The following is a 26,989-nucleotide window of genomic DNA, read 5'->3' on the forward strand; positions in this document are numbered from 1 at the left end:
AGTATATTTATATATTTAGGACTAGAAAGAAAAGGCAGAAAATGAAATATTATTTGAAACAGGGTTACAGACATGAAAGCATAGAAAAAACATAATTTAAATCTGAAGGTGAGACTGTATTTACAGCTTACCATTTTCTAGTTTCTCACTACAGAGCTTGCCAAACAAACGAGATCTTGGTAATAACATTACCTGCAGTAAATAACTATTAAGACTAACCTAATACTGAGTTTCAGTCCTGCATATATTACTATTGGTGCTTTTAATCACTGAAATTACTGTGATAAAACTAATTTGCTTAAGTCAATATTTTAATGCTCTTTAGTAAAAGGTGTTATCTTTGAAAAAATTGTATTAAACAGTTTAAGAACTTCTGCAGTTAAAATGAGAGACAGAGAACTGCGAGGCCTCACTGTTCTGAACAATCTACAAGACTGACTTATTAGACTTTCAACACTATCAGAGATAACAGACTGCTGCATTGCTAAACAGAGTCTTCTTCACACCTGCTGTGATCTTTAATTTGTAACTCTGCCAAAAGATTCTTATCTTGGAGATGACTATATAAATATATAACGCATTTCAAAAAATATAATTTGGATAAAGAAATAATCAAGGATTAGTAATTTGCTTACAATTCAGACTATAAAAAGGCTATTTGGATGACTTCAGTGACCTATTTTTTTTCCTATCTTTTCATTTCTGCAAAGAACAAATAAAATAAATTTTGATTATATTTCAGTCTCTCTGCATTTGGTTTTGCTTTTGAGTGGAAGAAGAGACAGTGCATAGGGAAATACAACAAGACTAAGAGGTAACTCATCTGTATTTATGAACTCTTGGGAACCTGACTTTGAGAAAGGAAATAAGTATGGTTAAGTATGATCATGAAGAAAGATTATCTCATGTTTCATCAAAGACAAGAAGGGATAAGAAGATTGAAGCAAACCACCAGGTTCCATTTGGAACACCAGAGCAGCCCTGGATGAAAGCAACAATTTAGAATTACTATTATAGTAAAAGGGACAAAAAAGAATGAGGACATCCTCGTTCATCAAAACTTGTGACAGTAACACAGAACTACTACAAGGTCTGGTGCTGTTACCTAGAAGTAACAGTAAACTGAAGTATGTAACTAGGCACAGCCATGAGAAATCCTATAAGATATGGGTTCAAGATTCATTCCAGAAGAGAAGGTTACCTCTTCATTCTGGAATACTTTGGGATACAGAAAGATACATCAAAACTGCAAAGCCATCAGAAGGTATGAGAGAACTTAAGAATTTTCTGAAGAACCAAAACATTACTGAAAATTTGTGTGAATTGAATGCTGCTGTTCATCCCCCAACAAATATTCCATTCTTATTCCACTTTTGAAGCACAGAAGAATTAATAAACAGCTACGAAGTTGACTGCATTCATAGACAAAGTTTTGCATAAATATTGAGACTGTATTCAACACTGCTGAAATAAAACAGAAAATAAAACTAGTGATCTGCCAGCAGAATTAAGCACAAGAGAGGCAGGATAGAGTACACATATTTTTATGGAATACTAAACTTTTGCCACTGGATTCAACATACAGAACTAAATAGCTTTTTTTGGTTCTTGCAACTTGTGAAGACCCCTTCATATCTTACTATAATTTGCACAATGATAACTGGTGTGATTTTTCACCTCTGTTCACAAGTAAAAAATGTTCATGAGAAGTTTTTAACTAGATGAAAAGACACTGTGATCTATGAAGCTACTTATTTTTTGTTTGAAAACTTTAATTTTCTCATATTCTACAGTTTAGTAAGATGCATCTAGGTGACAGACTTTTTTCTTCAACAGATGATAAAGAAAAAAAAAGGCTTCTTGGAAGGAATAGGCTTTTTAAGAAACCAATGAAAGTTTCCTAAGGAAGGAAGAATCTGAGCATATTGGTGGACTAAGAACTGAATACAGTCTAGGAATGTGCACATACAGGCCAGAAAGCAAACTGCACCCTAGGCTGCACTAGAAGTGTGTCTAGGAAGATGAGAAGTGATTCTGTCCCTCTGCTCTAGTGAGACTACACCTGCAGTGCTGCATCTACCTCTGGGGCTCTCAAGATAGAAGAGACATGGACCTGCTGGAGAAGATCCAGAATAGGTCCACAAAGATGATCAGTGACTGGAGCACCTCTCCTATGAAGACAGGCTGAGAGAATTGCCGTTGTTTATTCTAGAGACAGGAAAGCTTCTTGGAGACCCTAGAGCAGACTTTCATCACTTAAAGGGGGCCTGTAGGAAAGATTGGGATAGACTTTTTATCAGGTAGAGTAGTGACTGGACAAGGGATGAGGTTTTAAACTGGACCAGGTAGGTCTAGATTAGATATTAGGGGGAAGCCTTACTGTGATGGTGGTGAGGCACTAGAAGAGGTTGACCAGAGAATCTGTGGATGATCTATACTCAGAACTGTTCAAAGCCAGGTTGGATAAGGCAACCTGGTCTAGTGCTCCTGGCACAGGGGTTGGATCTAGATGATCTTAAATTTGCCTTCCAACTAAAACCATTCCATGATTCTATGAAGTCTACTGAGCCTTTATATTCTCAAGAACACATAATCCAAACCAACAACTTTCTTCTCCAGTTAAGTCAATATTTTCAGCTGTGTATTCTTAAACCCAGGCTCTATATAGGCATTTGAAAGAAAAAGTTTTTATTTAAAAATTATTAAGTTTTCTTCTTGTTAATCAACATTTCCAGAGTAAAAGCAGTTTTTTCAATAGAGGAACATGGAATTACAAATTTGAGTTTAGACAATAACTTTTGTAGATTTTGAGTAAAATAACTGGGACCATGATTAATAAGAAGAAGTTTCACTCATGAGACATTAATTATCTATTGAAAAAGCTGTGAAACCAGTGAAAGTGGTTCCAGTGAAAGCTTTAATTGGAAGTTCTATACATGAAATTTTTATTTAAACATTAAAGTTTTCTTCCTTGATTCATAAGGAGGAAATTCTAAATCCTTTTCTATGTTTTAAAAGACCTAAACATTTCATAGAATCAAAGAATCATTCAGGTAGGAAGGGATCTCAGAAGGCCAAACAGTGCAAACTCCTGCTTGAAGCACTGTTATCTTTAAGATAGGTCCTCTTTCCTTCCATAAAATTCACAGTTCAGCAATGGCCATATCTGTTTCCATGTGCTTCCTGGACAGGCTGCTACAACATCTGCTCCCTGCTACAACCAAAAGCTGGAAGGAAAATTCAACTAGCCTGCAAAAAAAGTTGTAGTAATTTCTGAAGTAGGTGATAAAACCAATTTAAGCAGCCTTTTCAATTGTTCATAAGAGTTGCTATTAATTTAGAGGTGAAATTTAAAGCTTTGGATGCTGATTACAAAGGCTAAACAGCTCAGGCTCATGATCTCTTATGAAAACATGTTTTTTGTTCCGGTGAGTTATGATATGGTTTGAAAGAGTTTGTATGACACTAATTAATAGAGAGAAAAAGGAGGCTAAATCCTCATAGCAGTTTCTGGAGAACAAAAAGGCATAGGAACCAGTCGGTTATTGTTTAATGATACTTATAGAAATAGCAGATGGCTGACATCCACGGAGATTGTCTATGTTGTGTAGATATAAAAGATACAAACATTTGTCAATTGAACATCTATCAGACCTACTTGGAGGAGAGAACTCCCTGGTATCTACCGATAAGTCCAAATGATTAGGAGAGACGAAAAAAAACAAACTGGAGAAGGCTCAAAAGGAAGCACATTGATTTGCTTTCAAATCTTCTGCAGCTGAAAAAGCTGAAGTTAAAGGGACAGAACATTCAGACAGTGATTTCCATTAGTAAGGAGAGATGCCAGGCCAGAGTCAGCCTCTCTGTGTTCCATGCCTTTCCAGAAGACAGAAAATGCTGAAGTTCAAGTAGTCAGCAAAGGCTTTACTGCCTTTCTTCATTGAATCTATACCCAGAAATTTTCTTTCTTAGCTCCCTTCCCTAGGGTGAATGTTGATAAAGCAGCCCAAGACCGAGAAATTCCAAAAGAGAAATGAGAGCTGCATGCTCATACAGACATGAGTGGCTTTGCAAGACTTCAACTACTGGTATCTTTATTCATGGGGAGATAACTACATCTTCTTTTTGACTGAAACATTTTCAGAGTTCCTAAATGAAAGTAAAATTTTTTATTTCAAATCAACTTTAAATTTTCTTCAATCTGCAATGTAATACTTTGTGTGCCAGTGTTCTTGGGCAACATTCTAAGACCAGAAGAACCATGTAAAATTTTGCATAAAGGAAGAAATTACAAATACTAAAGCTTGTTTTAAAAAATTCAGAATTACTAGTATTAACATTTTACTAATAATTTTAATAGAATTGTCATATTTAGAGTTTCAAGAAAATAAGAACACTGGAGTTCTAAATCATGGCAACCTGTTATAAAATATTATTAGCTTAAATTTTAAGGTATTATATATTTCATTAAGATACAGTATACTCTGACACTGAAGGACAGATTAATTCACTCCAAATTCAACCTAAGAACTAAGCTAACAATTTCATCTCTTGGTAAAAATAATGGATTTTAGGTTTGAGTCAATTTTAGATTGAGTCAATATTTATAGTGTATTAATTTATCATGAACAGATATTGCCTCATTAAAAGAGAATTTAAGCAATTCATTGTGGTTAAAATTGTTTAACATATTCATATGCATATCCCCAAATATCTGACATTATATTATGCACCTGTATGTATAAAAAGTAATATATGTATATTTTAAGATGCAAAGCTAGTATACATTGTACTTTAGTCTTAGCTTCATAAGCAGTGACTGCATTCACTAATCCATCCCTCCAGAATTTAAGTGAACTTAACATTTCAAGCCAACAAACCCCAAACTAAAAAAACTTTCAAAAAAGAGGAAAAAAATTAAAAGAAAAAAGAAACCAGCAACAACTAAACAACCAACCAAACCAAATCAACCAACCAAACAAAAAACAAGGCCCCAAAATAAAAGAAAACTAACCTTAACAACTTTGCAAATATATTTTCTGAAGAAATAGTGTGGACAACAAGATATATCATCTTCACACACAAGAGAGTAATTATTTAGGCATTTCACTAAAGAGATCTGTAATCTAGTTTCTCAGGATCTTCCTGACTCACATAAAAAAACTAGCTTCATTTCATTTCAAAAGGGGACAAACACTTTTTATTGCAGTGGAGAACACTAATTTCCCACTGGATTAAGAAATATTGGCATAAAATCCAATATTTTATCAGCAGAAAAGCCACTCAAAATATAGATCAATTTCAGATTCTAATCTTTCAAGCATAATCATTTTCACGTCTAATAAATGAGAAACTAATCTTATAAAATTGGGGGCTTTCTTTTTAATATTTTCTTATAAATTATCTAGAGTAATTTGTATGCAAAATCATCGCACACAGAAAAAAAAGGAAGAGTAGTAAATATTAGAATCCATATAAATGGTTTATGCATAGTTTCATCCATCTAAAGCAGTCTGTTGCAAACTCATCCTGCTCAAAAACATCTTTATATAAGCTTTCTGTGTATTTCACTGTATACAACGTAAAATAATTGTACACAGTTACCAAATTATAGGAAACTGAACCTTACTAGCATAGAAGGACAAAGCAATCTTATCCCACATAGGATAGATAAGAAACTAAAATCTTTCCTCTACAGGATAGAGAGACAAGACAAAATTTTACTAATAACTTTAAATCCTTATGATGCATATTTCCCATTCTCCTTACAGAGCAAAATTTTTAAAATTAAAATTCGTATGGAAAATCAAAGAATAAAGAACTAGGGCAATAATAGCTTGCAAATAGTTTTTGCAGTACTCAAAGATTTTGAATGAAGCCACTAAAAAATAGGCAAAAAGATGTTCAAAAATAACATAAAACGAAATTGTAAAAAACTTCCCAAGTAAATTATCCTTATGTTTTCAAGTTCTTACAGGCAAGATTTTAAATTATGTAATTTAGGGTCTAAAAAAGAAGTTTTTTCTTTTATTTATATACATAAATGTAGAGAACATTCAGTTAATCTGTGATTTTTAGTAACACTTCAGATTTACAGAGGGTTCACCAATTAAGATAAAAATTCAGCAATCTTTAACTAAGACCTAGAGGTCTATTATCACCTTATACAGTAAAGAAAAGTTTATGAAAAAACACATTAGAGCATGGCATTGGAATTTATAAAACACTGTCTAAAAGAACTGCTGAGAAACATGGAACATGTAAGTACAAAGCAAGTTAATAAAGTCTAAAACAACATTTTCTTAAAGAACATGTTATGTTTACCCCTTCCAGCACTAAAGCTTTAAGACTTCTAAGGAGCTGCTGTGACTCTCTATTCCCAAGCAAAAACTCACTTGTTTGATGCGGTCTGGATTAACAGTGGTCTGAGGCTGTAGGATGCTGACAGGCTCTGTCTTGGCCACATTCTGAGGCATTTCTCGAATCTTCTCTGCAATGAAGCCATGAACTGCATTTAGTGCTTCGACTGTTCCCTGGATCAGACACACCCGCTCCGTAGTACCTGCAAATACCAAAAGTCATCTGAATGGTGTGGATTCTTCAAGGTCCTACAAACTGCTTCAGGTAGGGCACAAAGATGGCACTCAAAGGCAATGCTGCAAAACCAATGAGCAATACCTCCCTAAAAGTACAAATGAGAGATTTTCGAAAGATAGCATACTGATGATGTGAAGGCATTGTAAACAACTATTGGTGTAGATCCCACAATCACTAACTTTCCAAGTCAGCCTGGATAACATCAGTCACAATACTCATAACCTTCTTCCAAAATGAAATTGTTCTGTTTGTGCTACAAAAAATCAACACTAGTTCTTATCTTTTGATTTCTTATTTAAAAACATCTGCAGGATGGCTGAAGATGGATGCAGAACTGTGGAAAAATAAGTCCTTGACTTTTTTCTTTTTTTTTTTTTGTGATGAGTCTGGTTTTAGACAATTTTATATAACTTTATAGCAAAAAATGGCTCTTTTACATATTGCATTATAATTTGATACATCCTCACTAAACAAATATAAAACCTCCCAGTACCAATCCTAAGGGTAAGAGTATGACACTTCACTGAAACAATCCATGTTCTGTATTCCACATATCAAACCACTTAAATAGGTTCCAGAAAATCAGTTTTGACTTGAAAAAGAAGATCTGACAGGAGCTGGAAAAAAACTCCCCAAACCCCTCAAAAGCAACTTAAAAAGGAATATTGTAGTTTCCAATTTCATTCTGCAGGAATACCAACATAAAACAACCTACACGCTCAAGTAAAACTGCTTTAAAATTTCACATAATCCATACTTTCAAAACACTTCCAACATACATGATTTTTTGATATTCATCACCTCACTGCTGTCTTCAAATATGGGTAGAACAGTTCTATTAACAAAAGACAATTATAAAATGAACTATCAACATAATGGTGCATTTCTAAAAATATAGTAATACCATAATACTGATTGTGTTGCAAAGATAAGCCAGATACATATCTCTTTTCAATGTCAGTGCATATTTTGCTTCAAGACTATTGAGAGGGGGAGCAAAATGACAAAGCTGAGCCATGGAATTAGCACAAAAATAAATAATATTTTTCATTTATATACTCCTAGTAAATACTATTGATATAAGATCACAAATTAATCTTTTCTCACATAAAATTCATTCACTTTACCTAAGGAAATGAAAATGACCATGTAATGATGTGGCAAATACTAACATGTTCGCAACAATTTTTGAAATTCACCACATGTTGGTTAGCCTCATTTCCACTGTACAGCCTGCATGGAATCACACAGATTGATGTACCAGAGTGGTAAGCAACCTTCTCCATAAAATTCCCTTCCTATCAATTTTATGTTTATATAATCAGCTTTTATCGTCTTAAGATATGCTCCTTATAAGAGTGCAACATCGACTTTAACAGAGAACAGTATGGTAACCTTAGGAATTTCCAAGAAAAAAGTTGGGTTTTATTAGTTAATGCTCTTCACCTGCTTCTGTGGATGATCTCTAATATTAAATATTTTATTACCTAAAGATCAAGAAGCACACTAAGAGCCTTGCCTGCTCTTAAGATAACATATTCATAAATAGTTAAAATCTGATTTTTATCTTAAATATCAGGCAATACTGAAATTCAACACTGGTGGAAGCACTACAGCAAAAAAGATAGAATAAGAAAGATACCTTTTTTTTGTCTATCAAAATATGTTCTTTAAAAATAATTAATATTAGAATTAAAGCATGTCAACCAATATTTCAAAATATGTCAGATTAGTAATCCTTAATCTAAAATTAGAATGTTCACACTCTTAACTGCAAGTTATAAAAGTCTCCCAATCAAATACATATTTCTCAAGAGGAAGCTTTTAAAAATATTTTTGTGACCTCTTACAGCATCTTTTTAACAAATCCTAGCTTCAAAATACAGCTAATTTTCTTTTCCAAAAGCTTTCTCAGAAAACGGAGTTTGACTGCCACGAGTGAAAGTCACCACAGCAAATGAAACTCGGTTCCTAGACAAAGCTTTCTTAAAGCCTTTTTTCTTTTTCCTACTTGGCTTCCTCCCCTTTTGCAAACATCGCCTGTGGTTTCTGTGTAAAACAATCCAGCTCCAAGGAAATGCTCCGGGGAGTCTTTACAAGGTAGTATTAATTGTCTCCTAAACGATGGGATGCGAGGTGGGCTGATCAATGCAGCTAATGCAAGTGTTCTCCGGCTCTGCAGTCAACACACGGGAACAACACACGGATCGGGTTACGGGCCAGCCAGCCGAGCTCATCCAGAGAGCACTCAGCAGGGACGGCTCCTGTCAAAACCTGAATGGAAAACACTCCGTGCCACACAGCGATTGCGGCAGACTTGACGCTAAGTGACTTAAAGGGTGTTTTGCAGTCTGTGTTATTTTAGAAGGTGCTGCATAATAAAAAATATGCCGTATGTAATACTACAGACCAAACATGCTACATTTCAGTATGTTTAAACTAGGATGTAGTAGCAGAAATCACTGTCCCATGAAAAAATAAAATTGTGCAAAAAACACATCTCACACAGAGCTAAAGTTTGAAATTGCACATTTGCTTTGATAGTCACGTGCATAAAAACAATTAAAAGTTATAAAATGTGGAGAAATTGTAAACCTATACAGTTTTGAATGTCTTAATATTTTTGAAGAAATGTTGTCATATTCCTTCAAACTGTATCAGATACTAGAGTACAATAATTTACAAGAATTATGCAAAAGAAAACTACATGACCATAGCAAAAATAAACCTATGAATCACTAACACTGGTGAAATGTCTGTCATTTTAAGAGCTTTTAGGCTCTCTAGTGTATGAATTAAAGTGCCAGATTGCTTATAATTTTCAGTTAACAGTTTTATCCAATCCATTTTTCACATTTCTGTGAACAAAAGCTCAGCCATCTATATATATACTTTTTGTCATATGATTTTCAAAATATGTATTTAAAATACAGACATAATTTTTGAAATAGCTGACAAAGCAAATCAAACTATCAAAGCTCACTGCCCTTACTTATGTTGTGTAAGCATTAAAAATTATTATCTTTTTAAAAATTATTTACAACTCAGGTGCTAGGATCATGCATTGTACACCGCCTTTAATATATGAAGATACAAAACATATACAAGAGAAGAATAATTTTGACACAGATAATGGCAAATGCAGAATAGGTGATCATCATTCCTGCACATTAAATGAACCCAGAAAAATGCTTTTATGCATGTTCAATAAAAACAAAATCCATATTAGAAATCTGAATGTAGCTATAAACTGGAAAAAATCTAAAAACATGCTGCTGATGTTTCTACAATCATTTGGTTTTTTTTGTTTTTTGTTTTATTTTTCCAAGGGACTCAAAATACTTTTCAGCAAGTGCAGTGCTGTTTCTTTCCCCTTATATTAGAATGCAAATTCAATTTGCTTGTGTGGGTTTTAACTTCTTCTTATCAAATAGGAGGCAGAATCTAATTGCATCTAATTGCACAAAAATACCCTGCCTGTACACACACCAAAAATTTATTTGTAAAACCATCAGAGAAAAAAGGAAACCTTTATCTGGTTTTTCTTTTAGTTTATTTTGTTAAGTTTAGAGGGGGGCATTTTTGGGCCCTTTTTTTCACATGGCATTATACAGAATATTTCTTTTTTCTCTACAGTTCCATGAGAAAGGGAAAAGTGAAACCATTACCAGGCATCACACAATTTACGGGAAAATAGCCAAAAGACTCTTTTGACATCTAATATATTAGGACTAAAACATAAACAGGCTTGCAATAACTTTTAAGAACTTTAAGAATTCATTTTTTCTCCTACCTCTTGTAGCTATCTAAAATTTTACTGCTCACAAAGGATCATCCTTGGACACCACACTAATTTTTTCAAGAACTTCCAAACAACAGACCATGATTTTTCTCTGAGAATGTTATTTACTTATTGGACAACTGATAGAGCTTTTAGAGCAGCCATTAGAATAATTGGCAGGAGATGCAACAGGCTAAATGATCCTCATGCTTTTGATATTTGTATTTCTGTATTTAACAGGCACACATCTATACATGGTTGCCAATAAAATTTAAAACGCTTACTTAAAGACTCTGATTCAATGTGTAGGAGTTCTTCTGTACTCACAGAAATGCTCACTAAATGTTAAATGTGCTTCTGTATCTTTGGAAAATAAGAAGCATTTCTCAGCTGAAATGTTTCGGGGAATGAATGGTACCTTTCAGAAATCTCTGGCATTTATATGACCCTATAAACTTTACATTGGGCTTTTTCGTCAATCTTAAAAGATTATTTGAAACCCTAAAAAGCACAATGCAACAGCAGCCCAGGGTAATCCCAATATATCCACTAATTAAATCTTCTTGTACTTTTCCAGTGTACCATGCCAATTTCTTTGATACTAAAAGGGAGAACCTCTGAGAGAAGTCAAAGCTAAAACCTTAACTAAGTGAAAGCTGCAGTACAGTCTCTCATCTGCTCATTTACATTAAGCTTTTTGTTTGACAACTCCCAGTACAGCATTCTACTAAACCCAATATCCCATACATGTATTCTTGTGACCCATGATCAGCTAGCTGTTAGAGAAGGATTCTACGGAACACCACACAGACTGATTCAGCCAAAAACTGATCCTGCAAACTCCTTGGTAAAATAGGACTGTGCTTAGACACTATTCCCAAGCAAACTAAAAATTGTCAGTAACTTGCTGAACATGAAATTCTCATAAACTCTTTCTTGGATATAACACTTCCACTGCACATTTGCATAAAGCCTTGGAAAATGAAAGTCATAAAATAAAAATGTATCTCACAGGATCTTCAACATAACATATTACAAAAATACTTTGTCATATAAATGATAAAATGAACAACCTTAAATGCAACACATAAGAACATCCCACAGATATGTGAAATGTTACAGAAATCTCAACGGGACAGTTTTGTCCTTCAGTTCCTATCTCTCTGCTATTCTTTTTACCTTGCTTCTTGACAGAGAATTACCTGGTCTTAACACAGAGTTCGTACCCATATTACCCACTGACAGAAAGGCATCTCTCAAAGCAAAGCCTCATGATCCCAGACTTCCCAAACTGAAAGAGGAAACAAGGGCTGGTTGAAATTCTAAAATTCTAGGGCATTGATGTTCTCCTCTTGTTTTCATCCAGACAAAAGAACGTTGGAGCTGCTTGCACAGGACACTCACACAAATAAGGGTGTGTTCACAGAAAGCCTTACCACCTTTAGCAGAAGAACCTGACCACTTAACTCAGGTTAGTAACACATCTTTTAGGTATGACATCTGGACAGCTGTGCACATATGTGTGCACATACCTATTCATAGCCACATATATACCAACTTATCTTACTGTGATTGAATAAGTGACAACTTTCACTAGAACTCAGATATTGAAGTGGATCAAGTTAAAAAAATTCTGCAAAACTTATGAAATGTATGAATCCTGAGAGTTACATGAAAACAAGTTTACAATCCATTGTGATTTGGTAGCAAGACTGGATTACATGAATCCAGGTTTAATGTAGTTATGACTAAAGAAACAGATTATTCCCATATGAGAGGGAAAGCATGGAAATTAAAAAAATTCAAACCTCATCATTATTAAAGGTTTAGAAGAGTTGATGAGTCATCTTACAAAGCAAACAATCCCTCTAATATAAACTGTTTTGTTAGGTATCAGCTACAGCTTTGATGATGATATCCCAGAAACTTAGTTACATAAAGACAGATGAAGAATTACTATTATTACTATACTGACATGTGCAAGAAACAGGATTGTAACTTAAGAGTTGTTTAAGAGTTTAAGAGTTATTCATAAAAAATAAAGATTCCATTGCAAAAGGTGGTAAATGTCTCCAAAGCCAAAGGAAAGGGGCAGAGCTTTTTGGGGTTTTTTCTATGGTTTTATGTAGGAGTGTTAATTAGATGAGAAACACTCACAGAGAAAGTATGAGTACAAATGAATGCCCAAATGGCTGCAATGAAAGTGAATGTACTCTAACTATGCTTTGGGAAGGCATGTTTTTGGACAACAAAATCAATGGAAATAAAAAAGCCCTCAAACCATGGGCAGAAGCACTATACATAAATTTATTTTGTTTATGGGAATTTTTGTCTTAATATATTATTTGTAAAATTATCTATAACAAATGAACTACTGTTAAACCAAACGAAACCCACCTGAGTCCATCAAACCATTTTCAATAAAAAATGGGAATATAAAACATAGAATTTAAACAAAATACAAAATAAATTAATTAAATCGTTGCTATTTACATTTTCTCCCTAAAAAAAACCCATGAGCTTTGATGAGCCCCAAATTGCATGGTACTCTCTGCTAACAAAAAGCAATCTGCTTCAATTTTTCTTAACAGTGGTAATATAATTGATGGACTTCAATATACTTTTGATTTTTTTTTCAAAAAGAAATGGGCTCACCATTATGATACTTTCCAATAATGGAATACAAGAATTTGATTCTTCATGTATTTTTTTGATTATCAGTGCCTGGAATATTGCACAGAATTACTATTTTCTCCCTATCAGTAGCCATCAAAATAAGTAAACATTTATTAAAAATACAGTAGTGAAATTTGGTGAAAATGTGAAGTCAATGATAAGTAAATCTTTCAAACTCATTAAAACTAAGCCCACATTAATACTACCAGAAGACCATATCTGCTGGAAAAAAGAAAATAACTGACCTTATTTTTAGAAGGAGACTACAGAATAGAAAGAAAAGAAATAGCATATGTTTTTCAACATATCTGGAATGAAGTTTTTTATTAAGAAAAGAGTGTGAGACTATTTTTTCCTGCGAAGTAATGTTCACTTTACAATTACTGCTTTTATACTATGTTACAGCAATATGAACCTTTGTTCATAATGCCTCCTACATGACAATTACCAACCGAAGGGAAAAACCCAATTCATTTAAACAGCAAAATATGTACTCTGAGAAACTGTAGGAACTGATACATTTATAATTTAGAGTGCTAACAGCTGAAATCAAGCTGAAACCAAGAAGTTTTTCTCCTTAAAAATATTTCTCAGGTTCCATGGTTTAAAAGCCTGTGGAAAGATTTGGAAAATCCTCCTGGATAAGCTGAGCTGCTCAAGAAATCAAATCACATCATACAATCATTGACATTTATTTGTTTAGAGGAAGCAAATACCAAACTTCAGGTAAATGAGCCATACTCAAAGTCTAGATTAGAAATTCTATTAAAATATTTGTGACTGCATGTATATTTTTCCCCTATATTGCAGGTAAACATTGACAGTGATCAGGGGAACATGATTTTTCAAGAGTGTGCTTATTACTAACAAATGCTTTTTAAATTACATCATGAACCTGCAAGAAATCACCTTTATCTATAGTGTTCAAGGCAAACATTAGAGGCAAGAGTAATTCCAAGTAGGAATAAAATGTAAAGAAACATGCTATAGGAACTGTATCATTAGAAGTATTCTGCATAGTAGTCCAGAAATATCAGGAGAGAGACAAGGATACACACACCTTTTGCTTTCAGACTGAGTGGTCTATCAAAACCAGGATGAGCTCCCGTTGTGATGTAGTCATTATAGCATACATCCAGAATAGGCCTATATAAACACAAACCACATTCTTTTTGTACCAACCTCCTCCTTTTTTCATCTCTAGGAGCTGTTTAATTCAATGTTCTGCTCCTAGTAGATTTTATGTGCTGTATTTTTAATTAAATCCATTGCTCCCCACCAGCAGACTCTAGTTCAGATTTTATATGGTAAGAAGGTAAGAAGAGTTTTTGATTACTGCTCAAACATTTGGTATGTCACACTTATCTTTCCTTGTCTTCCCAGCTCCTTCCTGATCACCAGACTGTAACCCTTCTATAGCATGTCCTGTTGATTTTTATATGAATAGAATTAATCTCCCTGAAATTTGGTATTCTAGAATTTATGCTCTTAAGCAATGTAGCTGATTAAGAATGACAGGGATGTCCATGAACATCCGGTGCATCCCATCTACTTTTAGATAGATTCATCCCAAAAAGATAAGAAGTTCTCACACTTAATTATACAAGGAATTTTAAGTATTGATTTAGATAAGATGGAGAGCTCCTCAAAGGCTCACTACATACATGCATAACACAATACTGTTTTCCTAATTATACAACATAAATAGTGAATTACTCTTCTTACTAAAGCGATAATAATTAATATAGCAACATTAAAAACATTACCTGGATGTAGGAATAAAGCATTATGTAAAATGATTTTGGTGTTGTAAGAGGTAAATTGAAGTTCAATAAAGAGATATTTTCCTCAAAAACCAATGTCATGCTCATTTCTGCCCACCAGAACATTTATATAAATTCATAAATATTTTGTCATATCATATGTCTACAATAAAAAGGAGTAAAAGAATGTTATGTAGGCAGAACTGTTTCTAAATAGGACTCTTTCACAACTTTTTGCACTGGATGACAGTTGCTCTTTCTCTATTTTTATAGCTACACATTCTTTTTTCCTAAGCACTCAAAAATTCCTGCTTCACAGGTATTTGCTGAACTATTTTCATTCTTGTACAAAATTACTTTTAAAATAGCCAAGGTAGATATAATGGCCCTGGGAAGTTCAGTACCAATGAGAATCAGATGAAGTGAACAAAAGATCTCCTGCCAGTACTGATTGAGCCAGACAAGAGACTTTTTTAAAGGCCAGTCATTTTGTGAGTATTTTCAACTATTCAAAAGAACTATGTAATAATTTACCGTGTATACAAATGGTGCAAGATTTCAATGTGTTTACTATTTTTATTATTGGATTTGAAGGAAGAAATCTGCATCTCAAAAGACTCCAAGGCATAAGAGTTTTTCCACCACTACTTTTCAAGAATCACTTCATGGGCTGGAATCTCATTAATCTGAGGAAGTTACTGGCGCTCAGATACTCCTCCATGGCCCTGCTGTGCAGTAACACAAGAAAAATGTTACAGAATTAAGAACCTCACCAGTTCTTCTCCTCAATAGACAACAAAAGACCAGTTCACTGTAAAAATCAGACTCTCTACAGATACAAATACATGTGAAATGGTCTCCTTTCTCTATTTGCCTGAGAGCTCATTTTTTATCAGATAGAAGCAGATTTTAGAATGAGGAATGTGAACTTCAAGAATGGTACCTAATCTGTGCTAACTACTTGTATGAATTCTGTACCAAGAATGGTCCTTCCCTCAACAATCTTTTAAGTCTGTTCCCTTCTCTAACACTAACCCAGGGATGCTCATAGAGCTCCTCTAAGTCAGCAGCAGAGGAGCGCTGCAGATACATGTGTTGGGGATGGGGAGGAGGGAGGGTGCGGTCACCATCCCTCTGCTCTTCCCTTTTCCTCCAGCTGCACAACTTCTTCCTTGTAACAGGAAAGAAGCTGAAGCTCAGTAATTCTGTGGAAGGGAGAGACAAATACTGACACTCCTCCAAAGGTCCCATTCCACCTGGTACTACAGGATTTAGAGCCTTTGGGATAGGGACTCCTGCAGCAGGATCACATTGGCCAGCAAGAGCTGGATTATTAAAGAGCATTTATGCTCACAAAAACTTAGGTTCTCTTATCCCTAGAAATAACAGCATCAGAGTAGGTGTTAGTGCTCTGATATGCTTTTTTAATATTATTGTGACAGGCTCAGATGGCATCATTTATTCAAATAAAGTACAATTTTTCACATCCATTAGCAAGTCAATGAATGACAGTAATATACGTTAAGCTGAACAAGGATCTGAAAATCCCATAAAGCATTTATGTGCCTGGGGGATCTAACAACCCTTTGCATATATATTTTTTTTTTTACCCCAAAACTACCTGCCACCTATAAAGATAATTACTTTGTCTTGCCCTCAAATCTTAATTACTTGTGGAGTCTTTCAGATCTTCATTATTCACTAGCTATGCTCACACATCTCTTTGGAGGAAAAAAAAAAAAAAAAAAAAAAGAAGGTGTCTTGTGGAGAGAAGACCTAGAAAATGTTAATCTGTGGAAAAGGTGCAGTATTGGTGGCTTGCTAAGATTTGGAATGTAATTTAAATGCTAACAACATGCATTTTCAAGAATGCATTTTAAGTGTCAGGAAACACTTAAAAAGAGAAAAGTAGGTAAATTTTCACAATATGGAAAGTGTTATATGAAAATAAATGGAATGAGAAGAATAATTTTAAAATTTGTATATCCAGAGCACTGGCAGTTGAAGATTTTTAATGACTCTTAACTAACACTACTTAACACAAAAGGAGCTGTCTAAATTGTCTAACAGGAGAACTGACTGGAAACAGCAAAAGTTGAGGAAAAGGCAGGAGGAGAACTGGCACAAATCAAATAAATTACAAAGGCAAAACGCCCACCAGTCAGTCATACATTCTGACTCAAATATACGCAAAAAAAATATGTGCCAAAACAAACACAGCTCTTTTTAAATTAAAGAATTTTTTGGTCAGAACAATGATTGCACACAAGCATATCCATGCTTTATGTCTTTTTTAAAACAGGTATTTGAAATATGTCTAGCACATGTTTCTTGCTGAAAATACATACAAAGGACATTAGAAATTGCTCTCTCAAGTGAAACAGGTTCCAGTATGAAAAACTATAAATGAAGAGTTGCGTACTCCTTCAAGGCAAAAGCCTGGCACGAAGAATTTATTCTAGTCTAGAAATAAAAAAGTTGCAGTAAGTAATTTCTAATCACAAACAGAAACAAGACTAAACAAAGTGAAAACCATCCACTGATATCTTGTAATTTTTGAGATGGTATTTCACAGCTACACACAGAAATATTCTTTCCTGAAAATTTAATTTGTGCCTACCCAGAACAAGGCACAGACTGAAAAAAGCTTTATTAATAACAACATAACCTCTGTTTTACCAGTATGGAGAATTTTCCTAATGCTGTTATTGACCAAGTGTATCAGAATTATCCCAGGCTTTAAAATCTGCCTGGTTTTCTCCAAATCTAATTTTAGATTTCTCTCCTTGAAACTAATAAACTAGCCCAAAATAGAAATGAAATTCCTATTCATTCTAAAATCTTTTTTAGCCCTAAAAAAATCCATGGAGTATTGTAAAATATGTACAATAGCTTAATGATGAACTAATGCATCCTAAAATGGGGGAAAACCCAAATGCAGTAGAATCCCTGTTCTTTGATTGTTCATGAGTTTTTGTGTTAAGTCAAGGAAATTGTTTTTGCCCATTTGAAAAAGAATTTACCAGCCTAATTAGATGTTTTTTAATCTTCTCTCAAACCATTTAATCCATGGATTGTTTATTCCTGCATGATACAAAATAGAGTTTTAAATTTTCTTTTTCTCATAGGAAAAAGCAAGGTCAGAATCACAACCAAAATAACATCCAAAAATCCAGGTAATTTTATGAAGCTGGAATTAATAAAGACTATTTCCCCATAGATTTGCATTTTTTTAAGGTAGGAAGATGCAGTCTCTGACTGAAGGTTTTCCCAAAGTTGTCTGGGGACAGCAAATACAGGCATAAAGGAAAGCCCTCCTTTAACAGAAGATTTCTTAGCATCATTCTCCAACCCAAAGATGCTTATCTTTTAAATGGATGTAAGAATTTTTAGAGAAGTTCATCTCTTTGTCAAATGCTGATCCTGTTTATAGTCCAATGTTGTTTCACAAAAACATCAGGCAAGGTAACACTGAAACTGATCAACAAATCAAGCGTCTTGTTTAAAATTGTCCTAATCATCATTCAGAAGCAATAATATATGCATATATTAATTAAAAATCAAAATTCAACTATTTTGCATTTGTCTATTTAGTCCTTTTGTAGGTTTTTGATAAACTAGGATTGGTACATTTTGAACTTTGCCTTTCAGTGAAGTGAGTTAACCTTCCTTACAGGCACAAATGGTGCCCTTAGAAATATATTTATAAAAAAACCCCCAAAGGTCCTTAAATGAACTCTTGCAACTCTAATTCCTCCTGAGTACTGAGCAACTATACTGTGTCAAGTGTAGAAAATGGATATTTACTTCTACTGTATTTGCATTTCTTGCTCAGAACACATGGTGGAATTTTTTGTGCGCCATGAAACTTACATTCTGATATCAAGATCACTCTAAATTGTATGCATGACAGTTATATTCAAGTAGGAAAAAAATTGATAAGTTTCATAATTATAGCACTCAATAGCTCTCAATCCCTGAATTATTCCCAGTGTCTTGTATCACTCCTAAGAAAACATACTGCAGACTGTAGGGTTCTAGATATGGTCAGAAGATCGAAATAGGGAAAAAGGTAGCAAGTAATAACTGAGATACTCATGCGTGACAAAGGAAAGAAAAAAATATTTAATAGATCAGTAAGAAATTGAACAAGAAAGAGGAAAAAAATCTCTTTTAAAAATGGCTGCTATTTTAGACTGAATAATGAAATTATGAGATATACAGAAGACATTAAATCTAAGTTTTCAAATACAAGATAAGCAAAAAGTATACCACATGACTGTTGATTATGATGAACCTAGTTATTTAGTCCTTTTTAATTTCTACACTGTTTTTTTACTGCATTTGGTGTAATGCTGTATTTTGTTTGCCTTAGTAATCATGAATATTACATACATTGTGCTCACTTTTAGAACATGAGCTTTTCTATATTTGTATGTTTCTTGTTAACGTGCTACAGAATTCAAAACCTATGGGACTTTGGGACCTTAATTTAAGCCTGTGGCAACGAAGATGCAGCTGTTCATTTATAAGCAATCATCACAGATACAGAAGTTTGAAGATTAAATTTGAAAAGCCACTTTCCCAAACTTTTTTAATTATTAAATTATAACAGAATCAGTGCTTTTTTTTCTCATAGAATTATTTTTACTCTTTAAGATTTCTCCAAGTTTAAAATCAAACCAAACCAATTTTACAGAGCATTCCACCTGAGCTTGCACCATGTTAGAATTGCAGATTAAGTATCAGTATTTGATTATTATTGTAATGTTTCCTTCTCACATACATAATTATAATATATCATCAACCATGACCCACTCAAGAGTCTTTTGAAGCTGGCATTATAAATTTTATTCTACATTCACCCAGGTGCAATTCAACACTGCTAGCACAATTTATTTAAATGAAATTTTTTCCATCATTGAATCAAATAATTACAAAATAGTATTATTTATTGGTCTTATAGAAAAGCCCTAAATAAATAAAGCTATAAACAAAGATGACTTTATCAACATATGAAATCTACATATCTGTTGACATCTACAGATAACAACATATTAAAGGGTCAACATTGATCAAAGGTCTGGGGAATCTCTTTTACAGGGAAAGGTTGAGGGAGCTGAGTCTGTTCAGCCTTGAGAAGAGGTGAGTGAGAGGGGACTTCATCAATGTGTCAAAGTATCTGAAGGGAGGGTGTCATACAATGGATCCAGGCTCTTCCTGGTGGTGATAAGTAATTGGACCAGAGGCAATAGGAAGAAACATGCATAGAAAATTCCACCTGAATTTAAGGAAGAACTTCTTTACTGTGAGGGTGACTGAGCACTGAAACAGATTGTCCAGAGAGGTTGTGGAGGCTCCCTCACTGGAGACATTCAAGGACCATCTGGATGCAATCCTGTGCCATGTGCCCTAGGATGACCCATTGTGGTCTCTTCCAACCTGCTTTGTTCTGTGCTCCTGTGAAATGTATTTTTTTTCACTGACATGACAGGACAGCTGTGTACCTGTTCTACAAGTTACTTTTTCAAATAGGATACTCTATTTTATAGGATTAGGACAGTAATCCAGGGTGCAAAGGGCTGATCATGATGGAGTCTAGAAACTCTCTGAATCAGTGCCAAAGCTAAATTCCTGTGGCTAAACTCCAAAGTTCTGCTGTATTAGGGGGCAACACCATAGAAAGCTTTGCAAGTGAGCTCTCAGAGAGAGCACTGTCAAGATGATCAGTAGATACTAATGAAAGTAGTATTTTCAGATGGTTGCTAGAAATAGAATCATATCACCATGGCTCTCTTTCTTCATAGTAGCAGGAAGTCTCCTTAAGTGTGCAGCAGCAGTATTGTTTAATCCCTCCTTAATATTTTGTCCTGAGTACAGCCTGTGGAAGAAAGTTTCTTCTTCAATAGATACTATAAGGTTCAACAATATATTAGTCCTTTACTAACGCACAAAAACTGTAAGACAAGAAATATATTTTCCTCTTTCATTCCTCCTTTATCCCATGGATTCTTTCTCTTCATAAAAAAAAAAATAATATCAGACGGCAGTATTTCCTAAAGCAAGGCAGGCCTCCCAAAACACAATCACCCAGGTTTTGTGATTTTCCTACAAAGAAGAAGCTCTAGCTTCCTTTCCCTGCAGATCTAGCCACTGACAAGAAACTCTCCAGCAAAAATCCTCAAAGAAATGCAAGTAAAAATTACAAAGTTTTCCAAGCAGGCAGGATCCTTTCAAATGCAGTTTCACCTTTTCTTTGCAGACACACTGGGGACTTCCTTCAGTAGCACCAGACAGATATAAAATTCAAATAAATGTACAAAGACCAGAAAGGAGTGTGATATAAGCTGTTGGTTAAGAAAAATGGTACCATAAGAGTGCAACATCTAAAGCCACTGGACTTGGGTTGCTATAGTTGCACAAACTCAAGTAGGTAAGAATTTATGAACTAGGGTAGGGTAGGATACAGTTTGTTGAAAATCCATCCCAAAGGATTTCAACAGTTTATTTGGTTTGGGCTTTTTTTTTTTTTTTTCAGTATCAGAAAAAGAACACTATATTCTTTAGATCTTGGAGGTTTATTAAAGCAAATGGATGTCAAAATAAAGTAGGCCAATGAAAAATAAAAAGGATGAAAGTAGGCATTGCTTTGTCCATTGGGAAAGATGTTTTAATATAATTTTATATAATGTTTAATTTTATTTTTATATCCTTTACATATGTATAGATACATACACACCTCTCTAGACATATTTTGTAAGAAAAAAAAAGCTGTCTCTATCTGCATTTCTTTATTTTTTTTAAGATGAATGGCCTCATAAGAAAAATACATTAAGAGAGATAGAAGAAAAAGAATTCAAAAAACCAATAACACACAATAATACATATTTGATAATGCTAATAACTCAAGCATTTTTGTACCAATCACCAGGCATTCCTGCAACTACCACTCTAAAGCTCCACTTTTGTCATTGTCTCTAACTAAGAAATATTTTACATAAAAACAAAAGGGCAAATGAAGTAAAACAGCCCAGTAGCTGCCACTGCTCCTTCACTCTGCCTAAAATAAATAATTGGATAGGACATGATTAAACAGAATTACGTTAACAACTATAGTTTACATGCATATATTTTCATGCATATAAATAAGAGGCAATGCCATATCATCTCTGTCAGGAAGTCACCTTCATTTGCAAGGATGTGAATTTGAGCCACACAGCTCCTCACTGGATCAAAATTAAAATGGAAGCAAATCAATTTTGTAATTATTAATATAATAGACAAGAACGAGGGTGGTGAGCCATCAATTCTAATTAAAGGCTGCAATTAAAGGATACTTCAATCAATCATCTCTCTGAAAGTATACTCTATTGATTGCTGCATTAATTATTAAAATCACATTAAAATAAAATTCAGATTTAGTTATCTGCCAGCTACTTCAAGATAATATTCTGGGTCTTATAACTAAATGAGTGACATCATAACTAGGATGAAACTTTTTTTTTTCCTGTAAAGAATCCTCAGAAGGGGTATTCAAGAATTTTATTTTCTGACTCAGTCTATTAACTCTCCATGGCAGTCCTTTAGGACTTGCTTTTCCTTCACCAGCATTTGTCAGAATACCTATTTGTGTTTTATGCATGTCTCATACTTCAAACATATCAGACAATCCTAAACTAGGTTTTTAAGAACTTTAGACACAGGCAAAGCCAAGACCTAGTTGTATAAGTAATAGGGAGAAATGTTAAAATACAATTCATAATTTTGCAGTTCAAACTGAAATATAGGTAGATGAAAAGCAGAGTTTACAGTTAATGGCAACAAAGAGCTTCTTGACTCAGTCATGTTTTATGTTCCTGTGAAGAAAAAGAACATAAGAAAGTAGTTGAAAAGATAAAGAAGATAATTGAATCTTGACCACAAAATTCAAGTTAAAGGCAGTCTCGGTTGAGGAAAATACAGAAAATATTGAAGTAAACAGACTGTAAGACACAAAATAAGCCAACTATGGGTGTGGCACGTAAGAATTGTGATAAATTGCATCCCACCTTAGTCCTTGCATAAGCAACTTTTTACGTTGTTATGATAAAACCATAAAAAGCCACTGCCTGGATTCCTAAGTACCTATGTTATCAGTATTATCTCATCCAGTTTCTTAGTATCTGCAGTAAGCTAACATAATGACAAGAAAGTAATGTACAGTTGAAACTCTCTTGATTTCAACTGCACAAATACAGTACCTGGTGTATCAACACAATTTGTTACCTTATCCAAACAATCCCTAATGAGTTATTTAAATTTTGCCTAAAATGAAAAGATTGCCAGATGCTTTCAAAGACCACAGGCCCTTGACTCAGCTAAAAAAAGCTAAGACTATCTCCATAAAATCTTGAATTCACAAAAACCTGTTCCAAATGGTCAAATTCCACAGCTAATTTTCAAGTTTAGAATTGTATCAGCAGGCAGCCCGGCTACAGAAATCTATGAAGTTATGACTGCCACCCACTGCTTTGCAACTATGGCCTGTAATCAGGAGAAAAAAAATAGTTGAAAAACACAGGAAGGGAAGAAAGGAAGAAAGGAAAAACTTTGATAATAAAGTATCTTATTGTAAAACCATTGCTTATACTAACAGAAATGTAAGCATAACCAACACCTAGAAGCTGAAAATTCTAGCTCCTTCTTCAAAAATAAAGATCAAACTTTACAGAATAAAGTCAGGTTTTAACTACAGAATTTACCTAAATATCTGTCAATCAAATTTGTTTCTCTTAATTGTGTTCCACCAACCTCAGATTCCTTTGAAAGTCAAGTAAGTAACAGCAGGCAATAGCAGCAGGTGAGAGGGAACAGGCGATGGCAGCAGGTGAGATTCACCATAGGTGTTGTGCAGTCTGGCTGAACGCACAAACACAGGCTTCAAAAACCTGCTCTTGGTTTAGACTTGCTGGATTCAGTTTACTAAAACCACTACAAAGCCCAGAATGTTTCCAGTGAGAATGTATTTCTTTAGAAGATAGAAGTTTCCTAAAATATCTTGGCAAAATCAATGAATTACCTTCAACCTTTTACACGAACCTTCTATCATAAATTCCACACTTACGTGTTGTTAAACTGTTTAAGATTACATACACATATCATCTAAAGACATTTAACAAAGACACATATAAAGAGTGATACAAAGAAAATTATCTATATGGGTTCAGACACAATATTTCACAATGAATATCTAAAATGTTGTTCCAGGTCACTTATCCTTTGAGATACCTATTTAGAAAATTTAGGCACAATAATTGATGACAACTAAGAACTCTCCATGGCAACTTCTTTTTTTTTTTTTTTAAATTATCATGGGTTATTAATGCTTACTAAAAAAATCACTAAAAATTAGGAAAATAGAAGTATAATATTTATTATTATAACGACAACCACTATAGTATATTGAGGGTTTTTGCAATAACAAATGCAGTGTCATCAAGCTAGCTATTAAAATTCCTTGCCAGTGTGGGAAGAATGTTTGTACATTTATATAAAACCAGCATGCTCAAAAATATCTTTAAAATAATTACCAGGGGGAGGAAGAAAAGTATTACAACAAAGCAACAACAAACCAACTATTATCAGTTTATACAGCGGGACTATTCTGGTCCTCCAAGTGCCTCAGTCTACTCCAGGGACAGGATTTTAAGAGCAGTTACATTTGTACAGTAACTGATGCGTTCAGTTTTCCTCACAACAGTGATTAAAATGGCTCAGAGAGGGTTGTCATGCTGAATGCAGTTAATCATCGAGGATCAGGCAAGCTGGCTTACAAAATTCTGGCTTTTCCTATCATATGAAATCACTTAAAAAATTAAAATTATACTAAATCTGTTTCCAGTAGTTATTGGCAGTCCTCAAATTTGACTGATTTTGTCATGAGATGTAGGCAGCTACATGAAGCCCAAGATGTATAATTTAATAGACTGGGAACAAAATCCACTTATCAAGTCTTACTGTAAGTTTATACCTTCTGTACATGATGCTACTAATATTTCTACCCCTCATTAAACACAGCTTCTCTTTGTTCGGGTGTTTCATGGGGTTTTGTTTGGGTTGGTGTTCTTTTGTTGGTTTATAAAGTTGTTTTTGTTTTGTTTGGTTTTTTTAATCAACCACAGTGTTTTTACAAAACTGTTTCTAAGGCTGTTTCTACTATAACATTAATTTGCAAAGAGACACAAGCCCATTGTTTGGTATGCACAATAAAAGCAGAGCTAGAGAAAGTATTAAAACCAGCAGTAATAATGATTCTTACATATTTTTTCTTTTAGTCTTTGGAAAACACTACTGTTTATGCTAGGAAATACTGCACATATTAGGGTATACTTAACAAAAACTTAACAAAATGCATATAAAACCAGGTTTGTTATGCTACAATTAGCTTTAAAATAATTCTCTTTTGGCAACTGACTTTTCATAAGACTTATTTGGATTCAAAACTATTAATTTTATTTATATTGTGTTTATTATCCTCAGCCATGATATATGGTACCTGTCAATAATAAATTACACACTGCTATTTTTTAGCTTATTTTCCATACAAATTCATAACATTCTATCTATTTTAACCTTTATATGCTAGTCTCTCCTAAAAAAATACCAACATTTCTAGATTTAAGCAACAAAAGCACTTTACTAAGACAATTAAGACTACAAATTTCATTTTGAATTAAGACTTCACTGGAATGATTTGATAGAAAATGAACATTAAAAGTTAAAAATTACTACATTTAAAAATAGAATAAAACAAAATCTTATACTATCATAAAAGAGTATTTTTTGGTTTTGTCCTGATCATGTGTAAATATTTCTGCTCTTGGCAAACAGACTGCTAGTGGTGGATTGTTACACTACGGATGTAATAATCTCTATTTACTACTTAAAGTAATACAGTGAATGAAAACAGACACTGAGGACAGATTCACATTTTGGAAATTACTGCAAAAATCAGAGCATTGGTGAGTTTAATAATAACAATAAAGAGCAAAAAATCCACTACTCTAGCATGCAGGTGCAGACACTGAAGGTCCTAGCAGACATGTGTAAGGAGACTAAAACTGGACAAACAGCTAAATCAGTTACTGCCCCAGTTGCACACAACCCCCTTCTGACAGATGCTGCTGTCGCTGAAACAGCGGCATCTGATCAGATTAGAAATGAACTCCTGAACCTCCAGTTTTCAGCCTGACATGTCAGGATAATCCAAAATTGGAAGTGCTTTACTGTAATATGCTGGGCTGAAACCTGTGGTGGTTCAGGAGCTGATCTGCAAGTGGATCATATGTCCTGTCTTGATGACAGCAAAGTCCATTGCCGAGGCTGCAGACAGCAACACTGTCAGAGGTGTGATTTGTAACCCTGGGCCACGTGTCTGTCAGAGCATTCATATGAAAGAAACATTAGAAATACATACACAATCAGAGTAAACACTAGAAATACAAGAATTACCGCAGCAGTTAAAATTACTTGTCTGTCAAATCTCTTGCCCTGTTTCCAAAGGTGGTTGCTGTCCAACATTCAAATGGCAAGCATAAAGACCCTACGTAAGGCATACATGAATTCCAATCAACTTCAATTTCATATTTTTTACTATTGTTTGCCTAAATAAGGTAGTTTAATCAGATCCCTCTCTACACACTTTTAAACATACATCATCTCACCAACAAAATAGAAGCATTCTTTGATTTTGATATATGGATAGGAAAACAAAGGCTCTGGGGTTTTCTGGAAAATAATTTAAGACCCAAATTATCATTTGTCTGGCATACCAAGTCTCATCTACAAAATGCTAATGGTAAATTTGGAAACAATCGAATGAGATTAAACCTGTTTGAGAACATAGGAAGTAAAAACTGTGTGCAAAAAGCTGTGTGTTCAAGCAGAAGTAAAAGCTAAGTTACAGAAGGTTCCATTCAATATTTTTTTTAAACTTTCTATCCTTTTGTCTATTTTTTCAATAGACAAAATTCAAGCTGTGATCTAATTTTTTTTTAACTTAAGAAAGATTATTCAAAGTTTACTTCTGTGTACATCACTACCCTCCTCTATTCAAGTAGCTCTCCACTGCCATGTAATTTATTCTTACTCCAGCTTTGGAAAGATACTCCTAGTATCTTAATTTATTCAGCTA

The 26,989-nt window shown here is 34.0% G+C and overlaps 1 protein-coding gene across 6 annotated transcripts in view; it reads right to left on the reverse strand.

The window, feature by feature from the left end:
• The window catches only part of NOVA1 (NOVA alternative splicing regulator 1), a 139,571-nt gene that overhangs the window by 28,242 nt on the left and 84,340 nt on the right, over positions 1–26,989 (reverse strand). For all 6 annotated transcript variants that reach the window (XM_038138170.1, XM_038138169.1, XM_038138174.1 and 3 more), the window contains one exon: positions 6,396–6,562. In XM_038138170.1, coding sequence (XP_037994098.1) covers positions 6,396–6,562 — 167 coding nt within the window. The remainder of the gene's footprint in view (positions 1–6,395; positions 6,563–26,989) is intronic.

This window comes from Motacilla alba, chromosome 5, assembly GCF_015832195.1.
Source record: "Motacilla alba alba isolate MOTALB_02 chromosome 5, Motacilla_alba_V1.0_pri, whole genome shotgun sequence".
Taxonomy (NCBI): Eukaryota; Metazoa; Chordata; class Aves; order Passeriformes; family Motacillidae; genus Motacilla; species Motacilla alba.